The sequence below is a fragment of the Oenanthe melanoleuca genome, unplaced genomic scaffold (assembly GCF_029582105.1).
Source record: "Oenanthe melanoleuca isolate GR-GAL-2019-014 unplaced genomic scaffold, OMel1.0 S110, whole genome shotgun sequence".
NCBI classification, from domain to species: domain Eukaryota; kingdom Metazoa; phylum Chordata; class Aves; order Passeriformes; family Muscicapidae; genus Oenanthe; species Oenanthe melanoleuca.
In genome coordinates this window covers 626-19,741 of record NW_026612759.1, presented here as the reverse complement: position 1 = coordinate 19,741, position 19,116 = coordinate 626, and the positions used below count along the sequence as shown (strand labels likewise).

General features: G+C 58.1%; 2 protein-coding genes across 2 annotated transcripts; both read left to right on the top strand.

The window, feature by feature from the left end:
- Positions 1-847: 847 nt before the first annotated feature.
- FZD2 (frizzled class receptor 2) lies at positions 848-3,262 on the top strand. The gene has a single exon (XM_056515899.1). It carries the CDS (start codon positions 1,410-1,412, stop codon positions 3,081-3,083), a length of 1,674 nt encoding a protein of 557 aa, XP_056371874.1. The 5' UTR covers positions 848-1,409; the 3' UTR covers positions 3,084-3,262.
- An 8,447-nt stretch (positions 3,263-11,709) lies between these two features.
- Positions 11,710-18,910, top strand: LOC130266629 (26S proteasome non-ATPase regulatory subunit 11-like). The gene is made up of 3 exons (XM_056515900.1): positions 11,710-11,887; positions 13,632-13,733; positions 18,631-18,910. The coding sequence occupies exons 1-3, from the start codon at positions 11,725-11,727 to the stop codon at positions 18,816-18,818; spliced, it is 453 nt and encodes a 150-aa protein (XP_056371875.1). The 5' UTR covers positions 11,710-11,724; the 3' UTR covers positions 18,819-18,910.
- Positions 18,911-19,116: the final 206 nt, after the last annotated feature.

The window sequence follows — 19,116 nt, the reverse complement described above, 5'->3', positions numbered from 1 at the left end:
GGCAACCCATGGGGTGGTGGCACTGCCTGGCTGACACCTGAGGACAAGGAATGTTTGGGCCAATGCGCCTTGTTCTGAAGGTTTCCAGTGGGGCATGGGAGCTAATCCTGCTCCATTGCACCCTAAAGTCGGACTTGGGAACAGTGGGGGACCCCCTGCAGCACGTGAGGGGAGATGTGGGTCTTAGGCTGGAGGGAGCAGCTCCACAGGAGGAGGGTCATTGTGGGGAGCAGTGCAGAGGGGACACAGGGCACAGGAGACACAGAAGGAGCAGAGGACATGGAGGGAGTGCAGAGGCCCCAGCAGGGCCAGGGAACACAGGGGACGGGGGGTGGGGTGCAGAGCACTCGGGGATCACAGGGAACATGGGAGGCGCAGGGGACAGGGACAGTGGTACAGTGAGCACAGGGGTCGTCAGGGGGCGCGGAGGAGAAGTAGGGGACATGGGGGGGCACAGGACAGCAGGGCACCCAGAGCGGGGACCAAGGGGACACGGGGGGCCCAGGGGACGAGGGGCACAGGCCACAGTGCGGTTTGGGGACAGGTTTTGGGGAGGGCGGTTTCCTCGCGGCCCCGACCCGACCTCACCCGCGGGGGGGGTTTGCACGGCTCGGAAAAAGTTTGCGGGGGTGGGGGGGGAGGGAGGGGGCGGTGACCCCGGTAGGGGCGTGGCCAGATGGGCGTGGCCAGAGCCGGCGGGGGCGTGGCGGCCGCGCCGTTTGAATGTGATTGGCGGAGCGCGCGGGGCGGGCCCGCGGGGGGCGGGGCGCGGGGCGCTGGGCCCGCCCGGCGGGGACGCGGCGCTGCCCCGCACAAAGGCGGCGGGAGCGTCCGGTGCGGCTGCTCCGCTCCCCGCGCCCCGGGACCCCCGCACCCCCCCGGCACCCCCCGGGACCCTCCTCCCGCCACCCTCCCGGCACCACCGCCCGCCCGCGGCTCCGGGACCCGGCACCGGCAGCAGCAGGAGCGCCAAGTTTGGGCAGCGGGAGCCGTCCCGCCACGCACGGTAGATCGGGACGTCGGGAGCCGTCCCGCGGGCACGGGGGAGGCGGACAACGGGCAGCGGGAGCCGTCGGGGCAGCGCCGAGTGCGGGGGATCCGGGCGCCGGGAGCCGTCCGGGCGGGATCTGAGAGTATCCAGTCACCGGAGATCGTCCAGCCAGCACCGGGCACGGCAGAGTTGATCCCTGGGAGCCGTCGAGGCAGCACCGAGCACGGCAGATCGGGCCACCGGGAGTCATCCAGGCGGGACCCGAGTGTATTCAATCACCGGGAGTCGTCCAGGCAGCACCGGGCACGGCAGATCCGGCTGTGGGAGCCATCCAGGCAGCACCGGGCACGGCAGACCCGGACTGGCTGTCCGGCCGGGCACAGGGCACGGTAAATCGGGGCGCACGGCTCGGGGCACCATGGGCCCCCCCGGCGTGCTGCCCGCCCTGGCCTGGCTGCTGGCAGGGCTGAGCGTGCCAGCGCCGAGCCGGGCCCAGCTGCACGGCGAGAAGGGCATCTCCATCCCCGACCACGGCTTCTGCCAGCCCATCTCCATCCCGCTCTGCACCGACATCGCCTACAACCAGACCATCATGCCCAACCTGCTGGGTCACACCAACCAGGAGGACGCAGGCCTGGAGGTCCACCAGTTCTACCCGCTGGTGAAGGTGCAGTGCTCGCTGGAGCTGAAGTTCTTCCTGTGCTCCATGTACGCGCCGGTGTGCACGGTGCTGGAGCAGGCCATCCCGCCGTGCCGCTCCATCTGCGAGCGTGCGCGCCAGGGCTGCGAGGCCCTCATGAACAAATTTGGCTTCCAGTGGCCGGAGCGGTTGCGATGTGAGAACTTCCCCCGGCACGGCGCCGAGCAGATCTGTGTGGGGCAGAACCACTCGGAGGACGGCGGCTCCCCAGCACTGCTGACCAGTGCCACACCGCTGGCCGGCCAGGGCACCCCCGGCGCCCCCCGCTATGCCACCCTCGACCACCCCTTCCACTGCCCACGGGCGCTGAAGGTGCCCAGCTACCTCAACTACAAGTTCCTGGGGGAGAAGGACTGCGCGGCGCCCTGCGAGCCCACCCGTCCCGATGGCCACATGTTCTTCAACGAGGACGAGATCCGCTTCGCCCGCATCTGGATCCTCATCTGGTCCGTCCTGTGCTGTGCCTCCACGTTCTTCACCGTCACCACCTACCTGGTGGACATGCAGCGGTTCCGCTACCCTGAGCGACCCATCATCTTCCTCTCGGGGTGCTACACCATGGTGTCAGTAGCCTACATTGCTGGCTTCGTGCTGGAGGAGAGGGTGGTCTGCAACGAGCGCTTCCAGGAGGACGGCTACCGAACTGTGGTGCAGGGCACTAAGAAGGAGGGCTGCACCATCCTCTTCATGATGCTCTACTTCTTCAGCATGGCCAGCTCCATCTGGTGGGTCATTCTCTCCCTCACCTGGTTCCTGGCCGCTGGCATGAAGTGGGGCCACGAGGCCATCGAGGCCAACTCCCAGTACTTCCACTTGGCCGCCTGGGCAGTGCCGGCCGTCAAGACCATCACCATCCTGGCCATGGGGCAGATCGATGGGGACCTGCTGAGCGGTGTCTGCTTCGTGGGCCTCAACAACATCGACCCTCTGCGGGGCTTCGTGCTGGCCCCGCTCTTCGTCTACCTCTTCATCGGCACCTCCTTCCTCCTGGCCGGCTTCGTCTCCCTGTTCCGCATCCGCACCATCATGAAGCACGGCGGCACCAAGACGGAGAAGCTGGAGCGGCTCATGGTTCGCATCGGGGTCTTCAGCGTCCTCTACACCGTCCCGGCCACCATTGTCATCGCCTGCTACTTCTACGAGCAGGCGTTCCGCGAGCACTGGGAGCGCAGCTGGATCAGCCAGAACTGCAAGAGCTTGGCCATCCCCTGCCCGCTGCACTTCACCCCCCGCATGACCCCCGACTTCACCGTCTACATGATCAAGTATCTCATGACTCTGATCGTGGGCATCACCTCCGGGTTCTGGATATGGTCGGGCAAAACCCTGCACTCCTGGAGGAAGTTCTACACTCGGCTCACCAACAGCAAGCAGGGCGAGACCACGGTGTGACCCCCCGGCCCCGCCGCCCTTCGGCCTGAAATATTTTTTTGGGGGTGGGGGGGGAGGAGCTATTATATATTTTTTATTTTTAGATTTATTAATGTCTAAGGGGTGTCTCTCTTTCTTTTTGAATTTTTTTTTTTTTTTTTTTTTGTAATTAAACCTGTAAATAGCATTTGTAAATTTAATTATATATTTCTATTTTAAAATGTGAAGAAAAGGAGAAAAGAGGAGGAGAGGGAGGGAGAAATAGGAGAAAAAGGAAGGGGGAAGAGGGGAGGAGAAAGAAGGAAAAGGAGAAAATACTGGAAAAGGTAGGAAAAAAGGGGGAAAGGAAAGGAAAAAGGAAAGGAAAGAAAAAAGGAGGAGACGAGGGAAAAATGAGAAGCAAGAGGTAAAAAAAGAAAAGTGAAGAAGAAAGGGAAAATGAGAGAAAAATGAGGAAAGGGGAAAAAGTAGAAGGGGGAGGAAAACAGAGAAGGGTGGTAAAAAGGAGAAAGGGGAAGAAAAAGGAGAAAAAAAACGAAACTGAGAGAAAAACAGGAGAAGGAGAGAAAAGAGAAAAGGATAAAAAAGGAAAAGAGAAAAAAAAGGACAAAAAAAAGAGAAAAGGAAAGAGAAAAAGGAGATGAAAATGAGGAGAGAAAAAGGATCGGGGAAAAAAGAGAAAGAGGTGGGAAAAGGGAGAAAAAAGAGGAGAAACCACTGGCAAGCCTGGAAGGGGACCCTCGGCCCCCTGCTCCCCACTTCCCGCTCTGTCCTGGCTCCCCCCAGCCACAGCTCCCTTGTCCTCTGGAAAAAGGGTGGGGGGAAAGGCAAAAAACCCCAATAACAAGCCCATTTTTCTCACTCTCCTTTCGAAACTCCCCAAGAAAGTGGATTTTTTCTTCCCTACCCCTTTGCTCCCACGAGACCCTGGGCTGGGGCTGCCCCCCCCGGGGGCTCTCCCTGGGCCCCCCCAGTTGGCCGATGACTTTTCCTCCCAAATCCCTTTTTGAACAATCCTTCACAAATACAAACGAGTCAAAAAAATGCCAGATTATTCCCGAGGGCTATTTTTTTCCTGAAAAAAAACCCCAATAATTAAATTGTGGATGTCCTCATGGATCCTGCCGGGCCCCCCACTTCCACCGGCCCGTGGGGACGAGTCAGTGCCTCCCTCTAGCTGGAACAAAGCGCTTTGAAAGGGGAAAAATGAGATTTTTAACACAAAAAAAAATGAGGAATTTTGAGTTTGCAGTGGGAAGGGGGGCCTCTCCTGTGTGCCCCCCCCCGGGAGGAAATAGCTCACATTTTCTCTGGGATTAGGGGTTTGGCTGGGGTGGGCCCCGATCCCGAGGCTCCGGAGAGAAGTGGGTCCCAACTCCGGTTCGATCTGTTGGGATTTGGGGGATGCTGGAGGGGGATGTAGGGGAGTTTCAGCTCGAGGGGAACAAGCTCAGGGCAGGGAGGGGGGGTTTGGAAGGATGGATTTAATCAGCTGGATTTAATTGGAATGAAAAAAAATACTCTTCCCAAAATGGAGAGGGAGACCTGGCCGCGAAGCGCTGGCCCCAGGGGTGTCCCAAAACCGGCCCCGGGGAGCCTCAGGGCTTCTTGTCTCCCTCATTCCAGGGGATTTGGGGATCCCTGGAGCACAAAGAAGAATTGCTGGGGCATTGTGCCATTCCCCTTCCCCCAGCAGAGCCCAGGAAAATCCCCAAACCCCCTTAAAAATCCCAATCCCGCACTGAGGGCGAGGCAGGAGCCGAAGGGGTTAAGGCAGCGCCTCTCCAGCACATTTTGGAAAGGAAAAACTCTTTGGATCCGGTTTAATTTTCCAGCGATGACTTGGAAGGGGGAGAGAAGAGGGGGAGAAACTTATCCAGGGTTCTTTTCCCTCTCCTCTGTGGTTCGGAGAAGCAGTTTGGGGGTCGGGCTGTGCTGGTCGGGACCCCCCCCAGGACCCCCTTGGCACCCAAAGCAGCCCCCAGGACATCCCACCACCCACTGTTACCCCACCCCCTGCCTTGGGAGCCTCTGGAGATGGGAATTCAGGCGGGGTGATTCCTGCTGCCTGTTCTGGGGGTGTCATGGGCAGGATGGGCCTCGGCCAAGGCACCAGGGGACCCCCCCCTGCACCCCTCAACGCTGCCCCCAAGGGTGCCCCTTCAGGGGATCCCCCTTGCCATGGGGGTCCTGGGCCGTGTCCAGCCCTGGCTCTGAGTGCTTTGGCTTTGGGGCTCTGCCCTCGGGGTCCTGGCTCCAGCTGGAGGGTCCTGCTCCCCAAAAAAAGCAGCTCCCCCCCCAAGGCTGCTTTGTTTTCCGGAGGCAAAGCGCAGATCACGGGGGACGGGGGGAATGTAAACTCTCCACCCAGGAATGCAGGAGCTCAGAGACGAGATTTTTTTAAAAGGCTTCATGTCCTGGCTTTGGAAAACAGAGCTGGGATCTGGGATCGCCGGGGCTGCTCCCGTGCTCTGGGGGTGCTGAGGGGTCTGGGGGCTGTGGGCATCCCACGGGCACTGCTGGGACCCACTGGGGGTCCCTGGCCCCCCTCCCTGGCCCCACAGGCTCCTGTGATGGAGTGGGAATAGGAGGAACTGGGCCAGGTCTGTGCCATGTGGCCCTTCCTAAGCAATTTTGGAGGGGGTGTTTGGAGGTTTTTGGCTCTCAGGACTGTTTGCAGCCTGAGCAGGAGCTGGAGGGTGTCTGCAAGCAGCAGTCAGCACATGTCCCCTCTGTCCCCTGCTCTGTCACCCCAGGGATGGGGCACCCTGGGAAACACTAGGGACCAGTCACCCCAAAGATGGATCTCTCTGGAAATGGGTCACCCAAGGGACACCTAACCCTGGGTACAGGTCACCCTGCGAATGGGTGACCCTAAGGATGGGTCACCTCAGGAGCAGGTGATCGATCTCTGGGGAGAGATCACCCCAAATCCGGCTCACCCCAGAGATGGGTCACCCCATGTCCAACCTTGGGGATGTCCCCCAAATAATGGGTGCCCCCCAGGTGCCACTAACCCCAGGGACAGGGAATGGGGACCTCCTTGCTGAGCACGGCTGTCCCCAGGCCGGGGACTCCCATCCTCCTCCTCCCCTCTTAAGCCAAGAGAAGAGAGAGCAAACGCGCTGTGTCCCCGCCCGGCCGTGCGGGGTCCTTTGATGTCCCCTAATGAGCCCCACTCTGTTTTCACAGCTGCCACCGCCGCGGGAGTCAATTAACGCCCAAACCCTGCCCAGCCCCAGAGCACCCGCAACTCATCACACCAGAGGCAGCAGTGTCACTAGAGCCATCAGTGCCACCAGAGCCACCCAGTGCCACCAGTGCTCTCAGGGCTCGTGCTCCTGGGGATGGAGACAGGGCTCAGGGCAGCTATGGGGTGACAGCACTGGACTGTCCCAGCGCAGGGTCAGCCCCCGGCAGTGAAACCACTGCAGGGAGGAGAGAGGAGGAGGAAGGAGCTGTGAGAAGGATGGGTCATGGCCTGTCCCCAGCACTGCTTGGCCCGGTGCTCCTCGGACCCAGGCCATGGTCACTCCTCTCCTCTGCCGCTGGCTGTCCTGTCCCCTGGCCCATGGGCTGTCCTGGGCACAGGCTCTCCTGTCCCCTCATCCATGGGCTCTCCTGTCCCCTGTCCTGCATGGGGGCTGTCCTGTCTCCTGTGGCTGCTCAGTCCCCTGTCTCCATGGCCCCCTGTTCCCCTGTCCCCAGACTGTCCCTCTCTCAGCCCCGGGTCACAATTCCCTCAGGGCAGCGGGATCTATCTGTCCTGTCCCCTCCCCTGCCACTGCCCTTCTTGTCCCGGTCTCCAGCAGTGACACGGAGGTGGCAGAGGGAGGTGACAAGGCGCAGGGATTTCACAAGGGACATCTCTTTGCTACACTTCATGTGTCTCCATGATCACTTGGTATGACAGGTCCTGAGAGTTTGTGGGGACGTCTCCAGCTGTCCCCACCTTCTGGCTCCGTGTGCCTTCACCGGCACGGGGACAGGGCCAGCAGGGACCCAAGGGACCAGCACCCAGCGGTGTCCCTGGCACCCCGGGCGCGCTGTCCCCGCCGGGCGGGCGCTGCAGCGGGATCTGTCCTGGCCGAGGCCGAGCCCTGGCCGGCCGCCAGCGGGGACAGGCGGCTCCGCTCGGCCCCGGCCGCGCCGCTCTTAAAGGAGACCGAGCCCGGGGAGCGGCCGGGACGGGAGCGGCGGGACGGGACCCGCGCCTCGGGGGGGCCCCCAGGGATCCCCATCCCGCCATCCTGCCCAGGTGTGTGCGGTGGGACGGGCATCCATCCCCGGCACTGTCCCCGGAGCCGTGTGCGGTCCTGGCTCTGTACAGGGACACACCTGAAAGGCGGGGAGTGGGGAATGAGGGGCCGCCTCCACATCCCAGCGTTGTCCTGGAGAGCTTCGGATCAGTGGGTGTGATGAGCTGTGTCATTCACTGTGTCCTCCCCTGGACACAGAGGTCCATCCAGCATCCCTCCTGCAGTGCAGGGGATGGATGGACACAGCGGGATGGGTGTGGGACCCCATCTCCATCCTGGGTAACTCCTACAGAACCTGGGATGGATGGACACACCCCAGCACCCCTCCTGGAAAATAAGGGATGGATGGACACAGGATGGGTGGGCACAGGCTCCTGTATCCATCATGGTGCACCTCCTGGAGAAGCTGGGATGGGTGAGCCTGGGATCCCACCAACGTCCAGGGCCTATCCAGAGAGTGTGGGGTGAATGGACAAGGGGTGGATGGGCATGGATGCGTGGATGGATAGACACAGGCTGGATGGACACAGGTGTGATGGGCGGGTATGGAATGAGTGGATGGATGGAATGAATGGATGGATGGATGGATGGATGATGGATGAATGGATGGATGGATGGATGGATGGATGGATGGATGGATGGATGGATGGATGGATGATGGATGGATGGATGGATGAATGGATGGTGGATGGATGGTGGATGAATGGATGGATGGATGATGGATGGATGGATGGTGGATGGATGGATGATGGATGGATGGTGGATGGATGGATGATGGATGAATGATGGATGGATGGATGGATGGATGGATGGATGATGGATGGATGGATGGATGGATGGATGGATGGTGGATGGATGATGATGGATGGATGGATGGATGGATGGTAGATGGACATCGGGTGGACGGACATGAATGGATGCACGTGTGAGGAACGGGTGGACATGAGGTGGATGGACACGGATGGAATGAATAGGCACAAGACGGGTGGACACAAATAGGATGGATGGACATGGTCTCCCCCAGCCCCCCAGGACCCCTCCCCGCCCTGCTCTGCGGGCTCTGCCCGGGGCTGCCCCTCGGCCACGCGGTTCCGCAGCTGCCCGGGCGGGGAAGGGTCCGGCCGGGGGGCCCAGGGGGGCTCCGGGGGAGGGTCCGGCCGGGGGGCCCAGAGGAGGTTCGGGGGAGGGTCCGGGCGGGCGCGGGGGCGGCTCCGGAGGCGGCGGCGGCTCCGGGTGCGGGAATGTTTGTGCAGCTGGAGCCGATTATGGGGCGGGAGCGGGAGGGGGGAGGGGGAAGGGGGGAGAGGGGGTCGTGCAAGGGGGAGAGGGATGTGCAGGCAGAGCAGAGCGTGTGTGCAGGGGGCTCCCCACCTGTGCGGAACGTGTGTGGAGGGTGCCCAGGCCCCCCCGTGCCCGGGTGATGTACCACCTACCCCGAGCACACACTCGGCGTGTGCCCCCTCCCCACACAGAGACCCGCGTCCATACCCTCGGGCTGTGGGTGCTGTGGGTGCCCCTCAGCTCTGCGGGGTCACTCCCCCCACACTGGGGGTCCCCAGCCCGGCCCCAGCTCTGTCCCAGTGCTCCCCAGTGGGGAGCTCTGGTTCCTTGTTCAGTCCGGTCCCTGCTGATGCCCTGAAGGCTCCCGGGGAGCGCAGCCACCCTTGGGCCAGGGAGCTCTACAGGCCCTGCCCTGTCCGGATGGATGAAGGAGCCACCGCTGCGGGGACTTTGGGGGTGACCCCTCATCCCTGCCCAGCTCGGCCCCCCCATCCAGCTCTGATTGCCCCTCCGGAAATGGGACAAGGGGGGATGGCACCCTCAAAACAGAAAACTGGGAGTGCCCCTTCCATGGCACCGGGGGCCACCCATCAGAGGACACCCAAAAACCCGTCAGGGTTTAACCCCTGCACTGCCAGGACCATGACACTCCCTGATCCCACTCCCTGTTTCCACTGCTTTTACCCCAAAACAGCTGGTTCAGGTTGGATGAATTGTTCCCCTGGCCCAGTCTCCCAGTTTTTTTTCATTATTTTTATTAATTGTGTCATTATTATTAATAAAGGGAAAGAAATCACCCCCCAGCATGGCAAATGTCCTCCCTGCCTTTGTGTGCCTCCTTTGGGAAGGGAGGGATGTGTGGATGGATGGATGGGTGGATGGATGGATGGATGGATGGATGATGGATGGATGATGGATGGATGGATGGATGGATGGACCGTGTCTCTGCCTGCACCACCTTCTGCCACCCGGTGCCCACTGGGTTTCAGGGCTGAATGTGCAGTTCAAACACTGTTCATGTTCTTTCCTGGGGTGGATTCATTAAATCCAGTGCTGGGGTGGGCAAACTCTCCAGAATGCCAGGAATGGTGCACACAGGCTCCTGCTCATGGTCCCCGAGGTTCACCCACAGGTCCCTGGCTTTTCCTTCATCAAAATCCCTGCTCCATTTCCCACCTGAAGCCTCCTTTTGGGGCTTTTATTCATCATCCCTCAGTTTTGGAGAATTTTCTTAAGTGATTTGGAGGAGCACAGCACTGGATTGATGCCGGTGCAGCAGGATCTGGCTGCCATCAGTGTGATGAGTTGAGGAGGGTGGGTCAGGTCTCAGTGCCAGCAATCCCAGTGTCTGCTCCCCTGCCTTTTCCCACTGCAGAGAGGCAGAGGAAGGGGCTAAAAGGCTCCCTCAGCACCCCAGTTCCACACAAACATCCCTGACCCATTAAATGTCATCTGCTGGGCATCAAAACTTGGCTGCAGAGGGGGTATCAGTCACGGCTTTGGTGCCACCTCCCTGTGCTTGTCCCCAGGGCTGGCACCACCTGGGGGATCCCAGAGTGACATGACTTCCCAGGAGCAACCAGGGCTCTGCTTTTATTCCCCATTTAATATAAAACTGACCCTTTCAGGGATTAAACTGGCTTTTCCAGGGGCAGAAAGGTGCTGGTCTGAGGGATGCTCGTCCTGGGGACAGCAGCAGGATGGGGTCGGCTGTGGGTGGGTTTGGGGAGCTCAGTGGTGATTTGTTGGGGCTGTTTTCTGACCAGATGAGGGTGCAAGGCGGGTTTACCCCCAGGGACAGAATCCTCCTCTGGGGACACAGGGACAGGATCCTGCATGGGGAACAGGGACAGGATCCTGCATGGGGAACAGGGACAGGATCCTCCTCTGGGGAACAGGGACAGAATCCTCCTCTGGGGAACAGGGACAGAATCCTCCTCTGGGGACACTGGGACAGGATCCTGCATGGGGAACAGGGACAGGATCCTGCACTGGGGACACAGGGACAGGATCCTGCATGGGGACACAGGGACAGGATCCTCCATGGGGAACAGGGACAGGATCCTCCTTTGGGGAACAGGGACAGGATCCTGCATGGGGAACAGGGACAGCATCCTCCGTGGGGAACAGGGACAGCATCCTCCTCTGGGGACACAGGGACAGCATCCTCCGTGGGGAACAGGGACAGGATCCTCCTCTGGGGACACAGGGACAGGATCCTCCTCTGGGGAACAGGGACAGGATCCTGCGTGGGGACACAGGGACAGGATCCTCCGTGGGGACACAAGGACAGGATCCTGCGTGGGGACACAGGGACAGGATCCTCCTCTGGGGACACAGGGACAGGATCCTCCTCTGGGGAACAGGGACAGGATCCTCCGTGGGGACACAGGGACAGGGTCCTGCATGGGGACACAGGGACAGGATCCTCCGTGGGGACACAAGGACAGACTCCCCCACAGGTGCCATGGCCTGCTGGGCTCACCTCCCTCCCCGAGGCTGTCCGGGGCGCTGAGGGGGCCGTGGGGATCCCCGAGACCCCACAGCAGGACGAGGCCATCGGACGCGGTCCCTACGCTCCCTCCAGAACTGGACCCACGGCTGGGGGATGTTCAGGGTGGGACCCCCCCGCCCCCTCCCGGCCCCGGTTCTCCCGGTACCCAGGACCCCGAAATGTCCCGCTAGGAGCCCCTCCGCCCTCCCGGGGACGCGACCCCCCCGGAAGCGCCCAATTAACCACGCCCATAAATGACGACAACCCTCCCATAGACCACGCCCACGTAACAGGCGAGTTCCCGCCTATTTCAAGGCCCCGCCCCTTCCTGAGGCCACGCCCCCTGCCCAAAGCCACGTCCCCATAGCAGGTCGCGCCCTCATCCATCGCTGCGCCCGGCGCGCCCCGCCCGAGGCCCCGCCCGAGGCCCCGCCCCTTCCCCTCCATCTCCCCGCCCTTCCAGGCCACGCCCGTCGACCGCACAACCGACAATCAGGCCACGCCCATTTACTCACGGCGCCTATTGCCCATCAGCGCATGCGTCCTTCAGCAGACCCCGCCCGAGGCCCCGCCCCAACACAGTCCCCGCCCTTTCCACCGCCCGCGCGCCGGGACTGCAGTTCCCAGCATGCCGCGCGCGCGGAAGGGGCGTGGCCGCGGCGCCGCTTCCGTGCTGGCGGCGAGGCGGAGGAGCGGCAAGATGGCGGCGGCGGCGGTGCTGGAGCTGCAGCGCGCGCAGTCCCTGCTCTCCACCGACCGCGAGGCCTCCATCGGCATCCTGCACTCCATCGGTGAGCGCCGGCCCGCCGCCCGCGCCGCTTGCGCCCCGCCGCCGCCCGCGCCGCGCAGAGCCCCGCGCCGCCGCCGCTGCTGACTCACCGTGCGCGCCGGGCGGGAGCGCGGCCTGGGCCCGGCTCCGCGGCGCTGCCCCGCGCGTGGGGCACGGGCGGCAGGAGCTGTCGGTGCGGGGCGGAGCGGGGCCGCGCTCCGGGAGCGGGCGGCGGGGCCGGTGCCCGGTGCGTGTCGGCGGAGCCGCTCCGAGCAGCCCCGAGCCCGCCCGGCCGCTCCTCCCTGTGCGGCTGGAACGCACCCGCCGGTCCGACATTCCGGCTCGGCGTGTGCGGGGCCGCGGCGGTGGCGGAGCCGGTACCGGCGGGATGTGGCGGCTCTTTGGGTCGGGGGTTCGCGGCATGTTTGGGGCGCGGTGTCACGGCCCGGCCGTGCCGGCAGCGATGTTTGTTTGCTCCCTCAGCGCTGACATTCCGCCGTGCTGACTCGCTCTCCCGGCGCTGCTCGCACCGAGCCGGGGGCGGTGTGCCGGGTGCCGGGGCCGAGCTCCGCTCCTCGCTGGAGAACTTCCCTCGGGCTTCCCTTCTCCGTGTCCCGGCACGGGCCCCTTTGGGCAGTAGTGCCAGGGAGGTGTCGGCGCTCTGAGGGCGTTTGGAGGTGCTGTGGGCCCCCGCCTGGTCTGGGGGTCGTGCGGACTCGGACTGGTGTTTAAACCAGGAGTTTTTGATTCTTGTGCTGTGTGGTGACCTCTGCAGAGGTCCTGTGACCTGCAGTCACCCTGCTGTGTCGGGAAAAGTTCTCCGAGTGTCTCTGTTAGACTCTGAAGGTGCTGTCACGGCTGTCACAGTTGTTTGTCCCGCAGTGTTTTGCTGTTTATTCAGTAGGAGGTGCAGCTCTCAGCGGGTCACGCTCAGTCAGGATTCACAGCCCTGCTGTGGGTTGGGAGGATCAGGAGTGGCCCAGACAATGTTGCTGTGATGCTTTTCTCCTTGAGAGTGGAGTTCCCTCACTTTTGGTAGGGAATTACAGGGGATGAGAGCCACAGTTTCAGTTCCCTGGAGCCGGGATTTTGACTCTGCTTATGTGGAAGTTGGAGGAGCTCCCTGCATTGGGGGTGGTGGCAGGGAGGGAAGGGCACTGTGTGGTGGATAACTCTCTTGGAACTGATGCTGTGCACACTCGGGTTGTGCTGCTGGCTGCCATTTGTCCCTTTATCTGCCTCAGAGCAGAGTCACTCCCTGAAGCAGAGGGTGATAGCACTGCCAGCACTCGGCACTGGCAGTGGGTGGGACACCAGAGTGGGGAGGGATGTACCCACCTCACTTTGCTGATGTTGTGCTGCATTTTGCCCACGGGATCTCAGCTTAATACACAAAGCAGCAACATCAGTAATCCCACAGTGGAGTATCCAACCCCAGAAATGCCATTAAATATCTCTTACTTGGTTCTGTGGCTCTGGTGTGTGGTGCTGTTTGTGACACACACAGCTAGACAAGCTGAGGTTGTTCAGACCTGGAGCTGAAGTGAGCAGGGGGATCTGGTACAGCCCCTGTGGAGCACAGACAAAGCACTGCAAACTTCTCTGCACTGGATTTAAACTTTGCACACTTCTTGGGCCAGGCTGAACTCCCTGGGGCCTGTTGGAGCAGGTCCTGCTTTGGACACCCCTCTAGGAGCTAACCAGCAGTGATGGTCTTCCCCCTGAAACACCACTAAAGGCAACTTTCCTGCTCTTTTTCTTGCCAGTGAAACGTGATGTCCAGGAAAATGATGAGGAGGCGGTGCAAGTCAAAGAGCAGAGCATCCTGGAGCTGGGGTCACTGCTGGCCAAGACTGGGCAGGCAGAAGGTGAGCTTGAAATCAGGAATTGAGGTAACAGGCAGGAGATCCTGCAGCCAATGGATTTAGTCTCCTCACTTAGTGGGATAGCTGGAAAAGCAGCTTTTGTCAGGAAGTGTTCTTTCAGAGACAAGACAGAAACTTAAGACCAAATAAAGAACATAAATATTAATCTGATGTTGCTGGGCCCAGTATCCCAAACAATATACAATTCAGTACGTGGCCCTTTGATGTGGGGCTGTTTTGGTATGAGTGACTAAAGTTTTGCTAAGTTGTTATGTTTGAGATGGGAGATGTCTCCTGGTTGGTTTCAAATGGGAAAGTTTGTCCCATAAAATACTGTCTCACCAGCAGCTTCTCTCACAATCAATTGATTTATCTGCTGGATCATTACATCAGCAGCCCCTACCCAGCTCTGCCTGGGACAGTCTCTCTATTGTGAGTGTGTGAGGGGACAGGGATGTAGTTGAGTTCTCTGTTTAGTGATGATTTAGAGTCTGTTCCTGGAGCTCCTGTTTCCTGGAGAGCTCAAGGCAGCAGTTGCTTGTTTAGCACTCAGCAGTTTGGGGCTGTGCTGTGCCTTTCCCCTGGAGCATTTCAGGATGCTCTGTGTCCCTACCCAGTTCTGTGGTTGGGCTGCAGCACTGGACAGTGGAAAATGTTTGCTTGCAAGTCTGGCACAGGGTGGGGATGGCACCCAGCAGAAGGTTCAGTCACACTGGAGGTGTTGGGACACAAGGCCTGACTTTGGAGTAGCTCATGGAGAGCTCTGTGAGGGCTCAGCCACGGGCCCAGGTCACAGTTTGGATCTATTGTGAAATGTCCCTTGGTGTCCCACTGGGCTTGGGAAACTCCTGTTGGGCTGGGCCATGTCACTGCTCTGCCCACATCTCATGTGCTGGAAGGAGCATTCCAGCCCCTGCTCCCACTGTGGATTGCTGTTGGACAGGCTGGGGAGAGTGGATGACTGCCCCTGAGAGAGTGCTGGAAACAAAGGTGCTGTTCTTGTCACCTCACTTTGGCATCCACCTCTGATTCCTGCTGGGGATTGCTTTTAGGGTCCCTGGGGATAAACAACCCCTTCCAGCACAGACTCACCTCCTCCTGCAGGACAGAGGAAGCTGCTGTGCAAGTGCCCCTTTCCTGGCTGAAGTCAGGGAGCTCAGTGAGTGTCTGTGCTGTGCCAGTGCCCTTTGCACCCTGGTGTTTGCTCAGCAGAGATCACCAAACATGGCTGGGCCCTGCAGCAGGGGAGGTGTGTGTGTGTTTGGGTGAAGACAGGGAAATCAGGATCTCTTCAGGTCAGTGTGGATGTGCTGCTGGTGAGCAGAACTGAGGGCAGAGTTCTTGTGGCCTCCTCACCTCTGCAGAGCTTGGGGCAGTGTTGAGTTTAAGCTGAAGTTTGGTACAAGGAAAAAGCTCCAGGGTTTTCCGAGAGGATGGTGATTGATTGATTGATTTTCTTTTGAGGAGAAAGCTGAGCAATTCAGAATAACACATTTAACTCATCAAACTCAGGGTTGTCAGGGGCAAACATGGAATATATTTGTGGCCTATTAAAGGTACCACTAAGCTGCAGAGTGAGTGTGTTCTGGAGGGAGGAAAATGGACTTAATGCCATTCAGAAGCCAGATGTGTGTGTGCAGCTTAGAGGGATCAGCAGGATCTGGAGGTGTTTTCTGGAGTTGAGCTGGGGAATGAAGGAGAGGGTGTCACTGGAGCTGTGAGAAGGGCTTTGTTCCTTCCCCTCCTTTCTTTCTGGGTAAGAGTGGCAAGTCAGGGGCAGCAGCACCAAGTACAAGCTGCTCTCAGAGACTCCAGTGCTGGGCAGACACTGGGATTTCATCCTGTGGGATTTCACTGCACAGGGTTTGATTTTAGCCAGTGGAACTTCTTGGTCGTGTTTGAGAGGTTCCAGTGCCGAAAGAGATGGTGGCTGCACTGTCCCTGGAAGTGGATATTGGAAAGGAATTCTTCCCTGTGAGGGTGGGCAGGGCTGGCACAGGGTGCCCAGAGCAGCTGTGGCTGCCCCTGGATCCCTGGCAGTGTCCCAGGCCAGGCTGGACAGGGCTGGGAGCAGCTGTGGCAGTGGAAGGTGTTCCTGCCATGGCAGGGGTGGCACTGGATGGTGTTTTAGTTCCCTTCCAACCCAGACTATTCTGTGACTCTACTGAACTGCAGCCTTTTTTTACAGAAATAACATTAATATGAGTGACCCCCTTCAATCCTTAATCTTTATCATGCAGATAAACTTGTAGATTGATTACTTTTCTTTATGATAGTTCCAGATTTTTATGGCATTTCACAGAACTATAGGGTTGGAATAACTTGGATTGGGAATTTGGATATTTTTGTGAAGTGTTAGCTGGTGGAAGCACTTCCCTGAGGATGAGCTGCAGGCTTCATTTTCCAGAGCTGCTGCTCATCACTCCTGCAGAGCTGTCAATCCTACCCCTTTACCAGGCATTGCATTTTCTTTAGAAAAATAAAATCCTAAAAATAGTTGATGGTTACATTGGTAGGAGGGAGAAATTTCTGTGGGAACTTTGAGCCTGCATGGCTGAATGTGGAATTTGCAGAATGCACAGCTGCATTCCAGCTGTTGACTTGGGATCCTCTTTCTGGGGTTCTGGGGCAGCTCTGGAGCACATCAGTGGGATGATAAACAGTGCAGTGTGTTCCACTGGAGTTTTACTTCTTTGTTCTGAAGTTCCTGTGGGAAAGAGTGTGTTGGGCACTGATTCCATTGGTCCTGAGGAGCTGGTGGAGCTCAGGGATGCACAGGAGGAGGGTTCCTGGTAGGGCCTGAGAGCTGATGGATCTTGGAGAGCCTCAATAGACAGATCCAGAGCCCACCCTTCCCAGCTCCCACCGAGGGGCTGGAGAGGAGCTCTGTGCAGAGCTGATGCATTGGAAGGATGGGTTGATTGTCTGTGGCTGGTTGTTTGCTGTGTGTCAGACCAGGGTGTTTGCCTTGGATTGAAATGATTGGGATTTGTATCCAGGGGTTAATTGTACGGGAGATTAAATGGACCCCAGAACAGAATTGTGTGGGAAAAGTAATGGAGCAGCAGATTCTTTGTGGAGTAAAGACACTCAGCCTGCAGGCTGCAAGCTGAGATGTTAAAGTAGCTGCACCTTAAGTGTAGGAAAAGCTGCCTGTTTATGCTGTGGCAGAGAGAAAATCAAACTTTTATGGAAGCAGGTGTGACAGTCAGAGCATCCTGTGGTGTTTTTACTGGGATCTGTGGTTTGCTGGGGTCAGGATCTCCTGCACTTCAGTTTGGAAAATGAAGCTGAGGATCACACTCGAGATAAGTTCTGTTTGTTCTAAATCTGCCCTTTGAGATGTTTGGAAACCTTCCAGTGCCTAAAGGAGCTCCAGGAACTGGAGAGGGACTTGGACGAGGGCCTGGAGGGTCAGGACACAGGGAGTGGCTTCCCACAGGGTGCCCAGAGCAGCTGTGGCTGCCCTGGATCCCTGGAAGTTGGATGCTTCCAACCAAAGCCAGGTTGCAAGGGGCACCCTGGGACAGTGGAAGGTGTCCCTGCCCATGGCAGGGGATAGCACTGGATGGGCTTTAAGGTCCCTCTCAACCCAACCCATTTTGGGATTCTCTGATCAATATGAGTGATTGGAAAAAAGGGAGTTCCACATGTTAAGTGTGTGATAAATGAGGTGTATGAGGCTCGATTAAACTGAAAGTAAATAGACTAACAAAGTAAAACATATGAAGAATAATTTTTGGATATTAATAAGATGTTGTTATAACAATTAGCATTAGCATTCTTTAGTATTACTGCTAAGTGAAATACAGAAGAAGCCTTGTTTACATTTGTTTTTATTGGAATCCTTCCAAACTGAAATTCTCCTGATACTCCTCCATATACTAATCGAAATATAATTAGACTAATCTCTTATTTTGGTTTTGATTCTGTACTAGTTTGGAGTAGAAGATTTCTGAATTAGTCATTACCAGGTTTGTTTTGATTTTTTTTCTCAGTGGAATCTTGTAAACACGGTAGTGTGAGATCCACCTGGTATTTGGGTGAGACTTGGAAATCTGGGGCAGAGAGCTGTGATTTCAGTGTGAGCCCCGGTGCTGATGAGTCAGCACTGAGCCCTGCCCCTCTGCAGGATCATCTTCCCAAACTGGGAGCAGCCCTGGCCAGCCCTCCCCAAAACCACGTGGTGTTTGTTGTAGGAGACTTTTCACTGGTGCTCTGCACTTCCACCACGTCCAACATTCCTGAGTGGCTCTGAGTGCTGGAGCTGCTGTGCTGTGACTGCCACATTCCTCTGCTCCTGGGAATGACACTTCAGTGTTTCTCCACAAAAAAAAAAAAAAAAAAAAGACATTTCCCTTTTCCGCCTCTTATAAAGACAGGTTTTATAACTGTGAATTAATGAGGAGATTTAGAAGCAGAAATATAGTTAAGTGAGGTCAGAGCTGATCAGGTAAAGGTAGAGTTGGAGTGTTAAGGAATATAATTTTCCAGTGGTGGAGCACAAGGTGGATCCAACATCCTGGGCTTGGCTAAGTGGGGCAGATTAAAGCATGAAACTGTGAGTTAATAAAAACACACCTAAATTATAAACTCCATCCCTCATTTTGTAGAAAAATCTCAAAGCATTTAGCAGATCCTTACATTTTAAACTGCCTGAGGCAGTTCCAGCTGGCAGTGCTGTGGTGGGGCTGGAGCCCCCAGCCCCCTGTGCAGTCCCCTGTTTGCTTCAGGGCTGCCCTGCAGCTGCCATTTGTTGCTCTGTTCTGTGCATGATGCTGGAAAACCACCTGGGGAATGTTAGGTGTGACAAATCCCGCTGGTGCATGTGATGTGTGGCTGCTCCAGCTGGGTGCAGCTCTTGGCTGAGGGGCTGTATTTCATGTTGGGGTTTTTGCAGAGCTGGGAGGACTCCTGAAGTACGTGCGGCCCTTCCTGAACTCCATCAGCAAAGCCAAGGCCGCGCGCCTCGTCCGCTCCCTGCTCGACCTCTTCCTGGACATGGAGGCAGCCACAGGACAGGAGGTGAGCCTGCATCCCAGCACCTGGCAGTTCCTCAAAAGCCTGCAACACCATCACCTGACCTAGTTTGCTTCTCACTGAAGAATTATTCATGTCAGGAAGCAGACTTTTAATGCGTTTGGATGTATTTTATAAATAAATTATCAGATAATTCTTTTTCTGCAAGCCTCTCCCTGCTGCAGGTTAGGAGTGATTCCCACCATGGGCATTTTTCTTAGATTCCTGTTGCTTCCTCAAGTTGTGCCAGGGGAGGTGTATGTTGGATATTAAGGAAAATTCCTTTACTGAATGGTTTTCCAGCCCTGGCAGTGGTGGAGTCCCCGTCCCTGGAAGGGTTTAAAAGCTGTGTGGGTGTGGCACCTGG

Excerpts from the sequence above, each read along its gene's own strand:
- FZD2 (XM_056515899.1), top strand. The coding sequence starts at position 1,410 with ATGGGCCCCCCCGGCGTGCTGCCCGCCCTGGCCTGGCTGCTGGCAGGG.
- LOC130266629 (XM_056515900.1), top strand. The coding sequence starts at position 11,725 with ATGCCGCGCGCGCGGAAGGGGCGTGGCCGCGGCGCCGCTTCCGTGCTG. Across the intron at positions 11,888-13,631 it reads CGGCATCCTGCACTCCATCG|TGAAACGTGATGTCCAGGAA; the intron begins GTGAGCGCCGGC and ends TTTTCTTGCCAG. Across the intron at positions 13,734-18,630 it reads CAAGACTGGGCAGGCAGAAG|AGCTGGGAGGACTCCTGAAG; the intron begins GTGAGCTTGAAA and ends GGGTTTTTGCAG.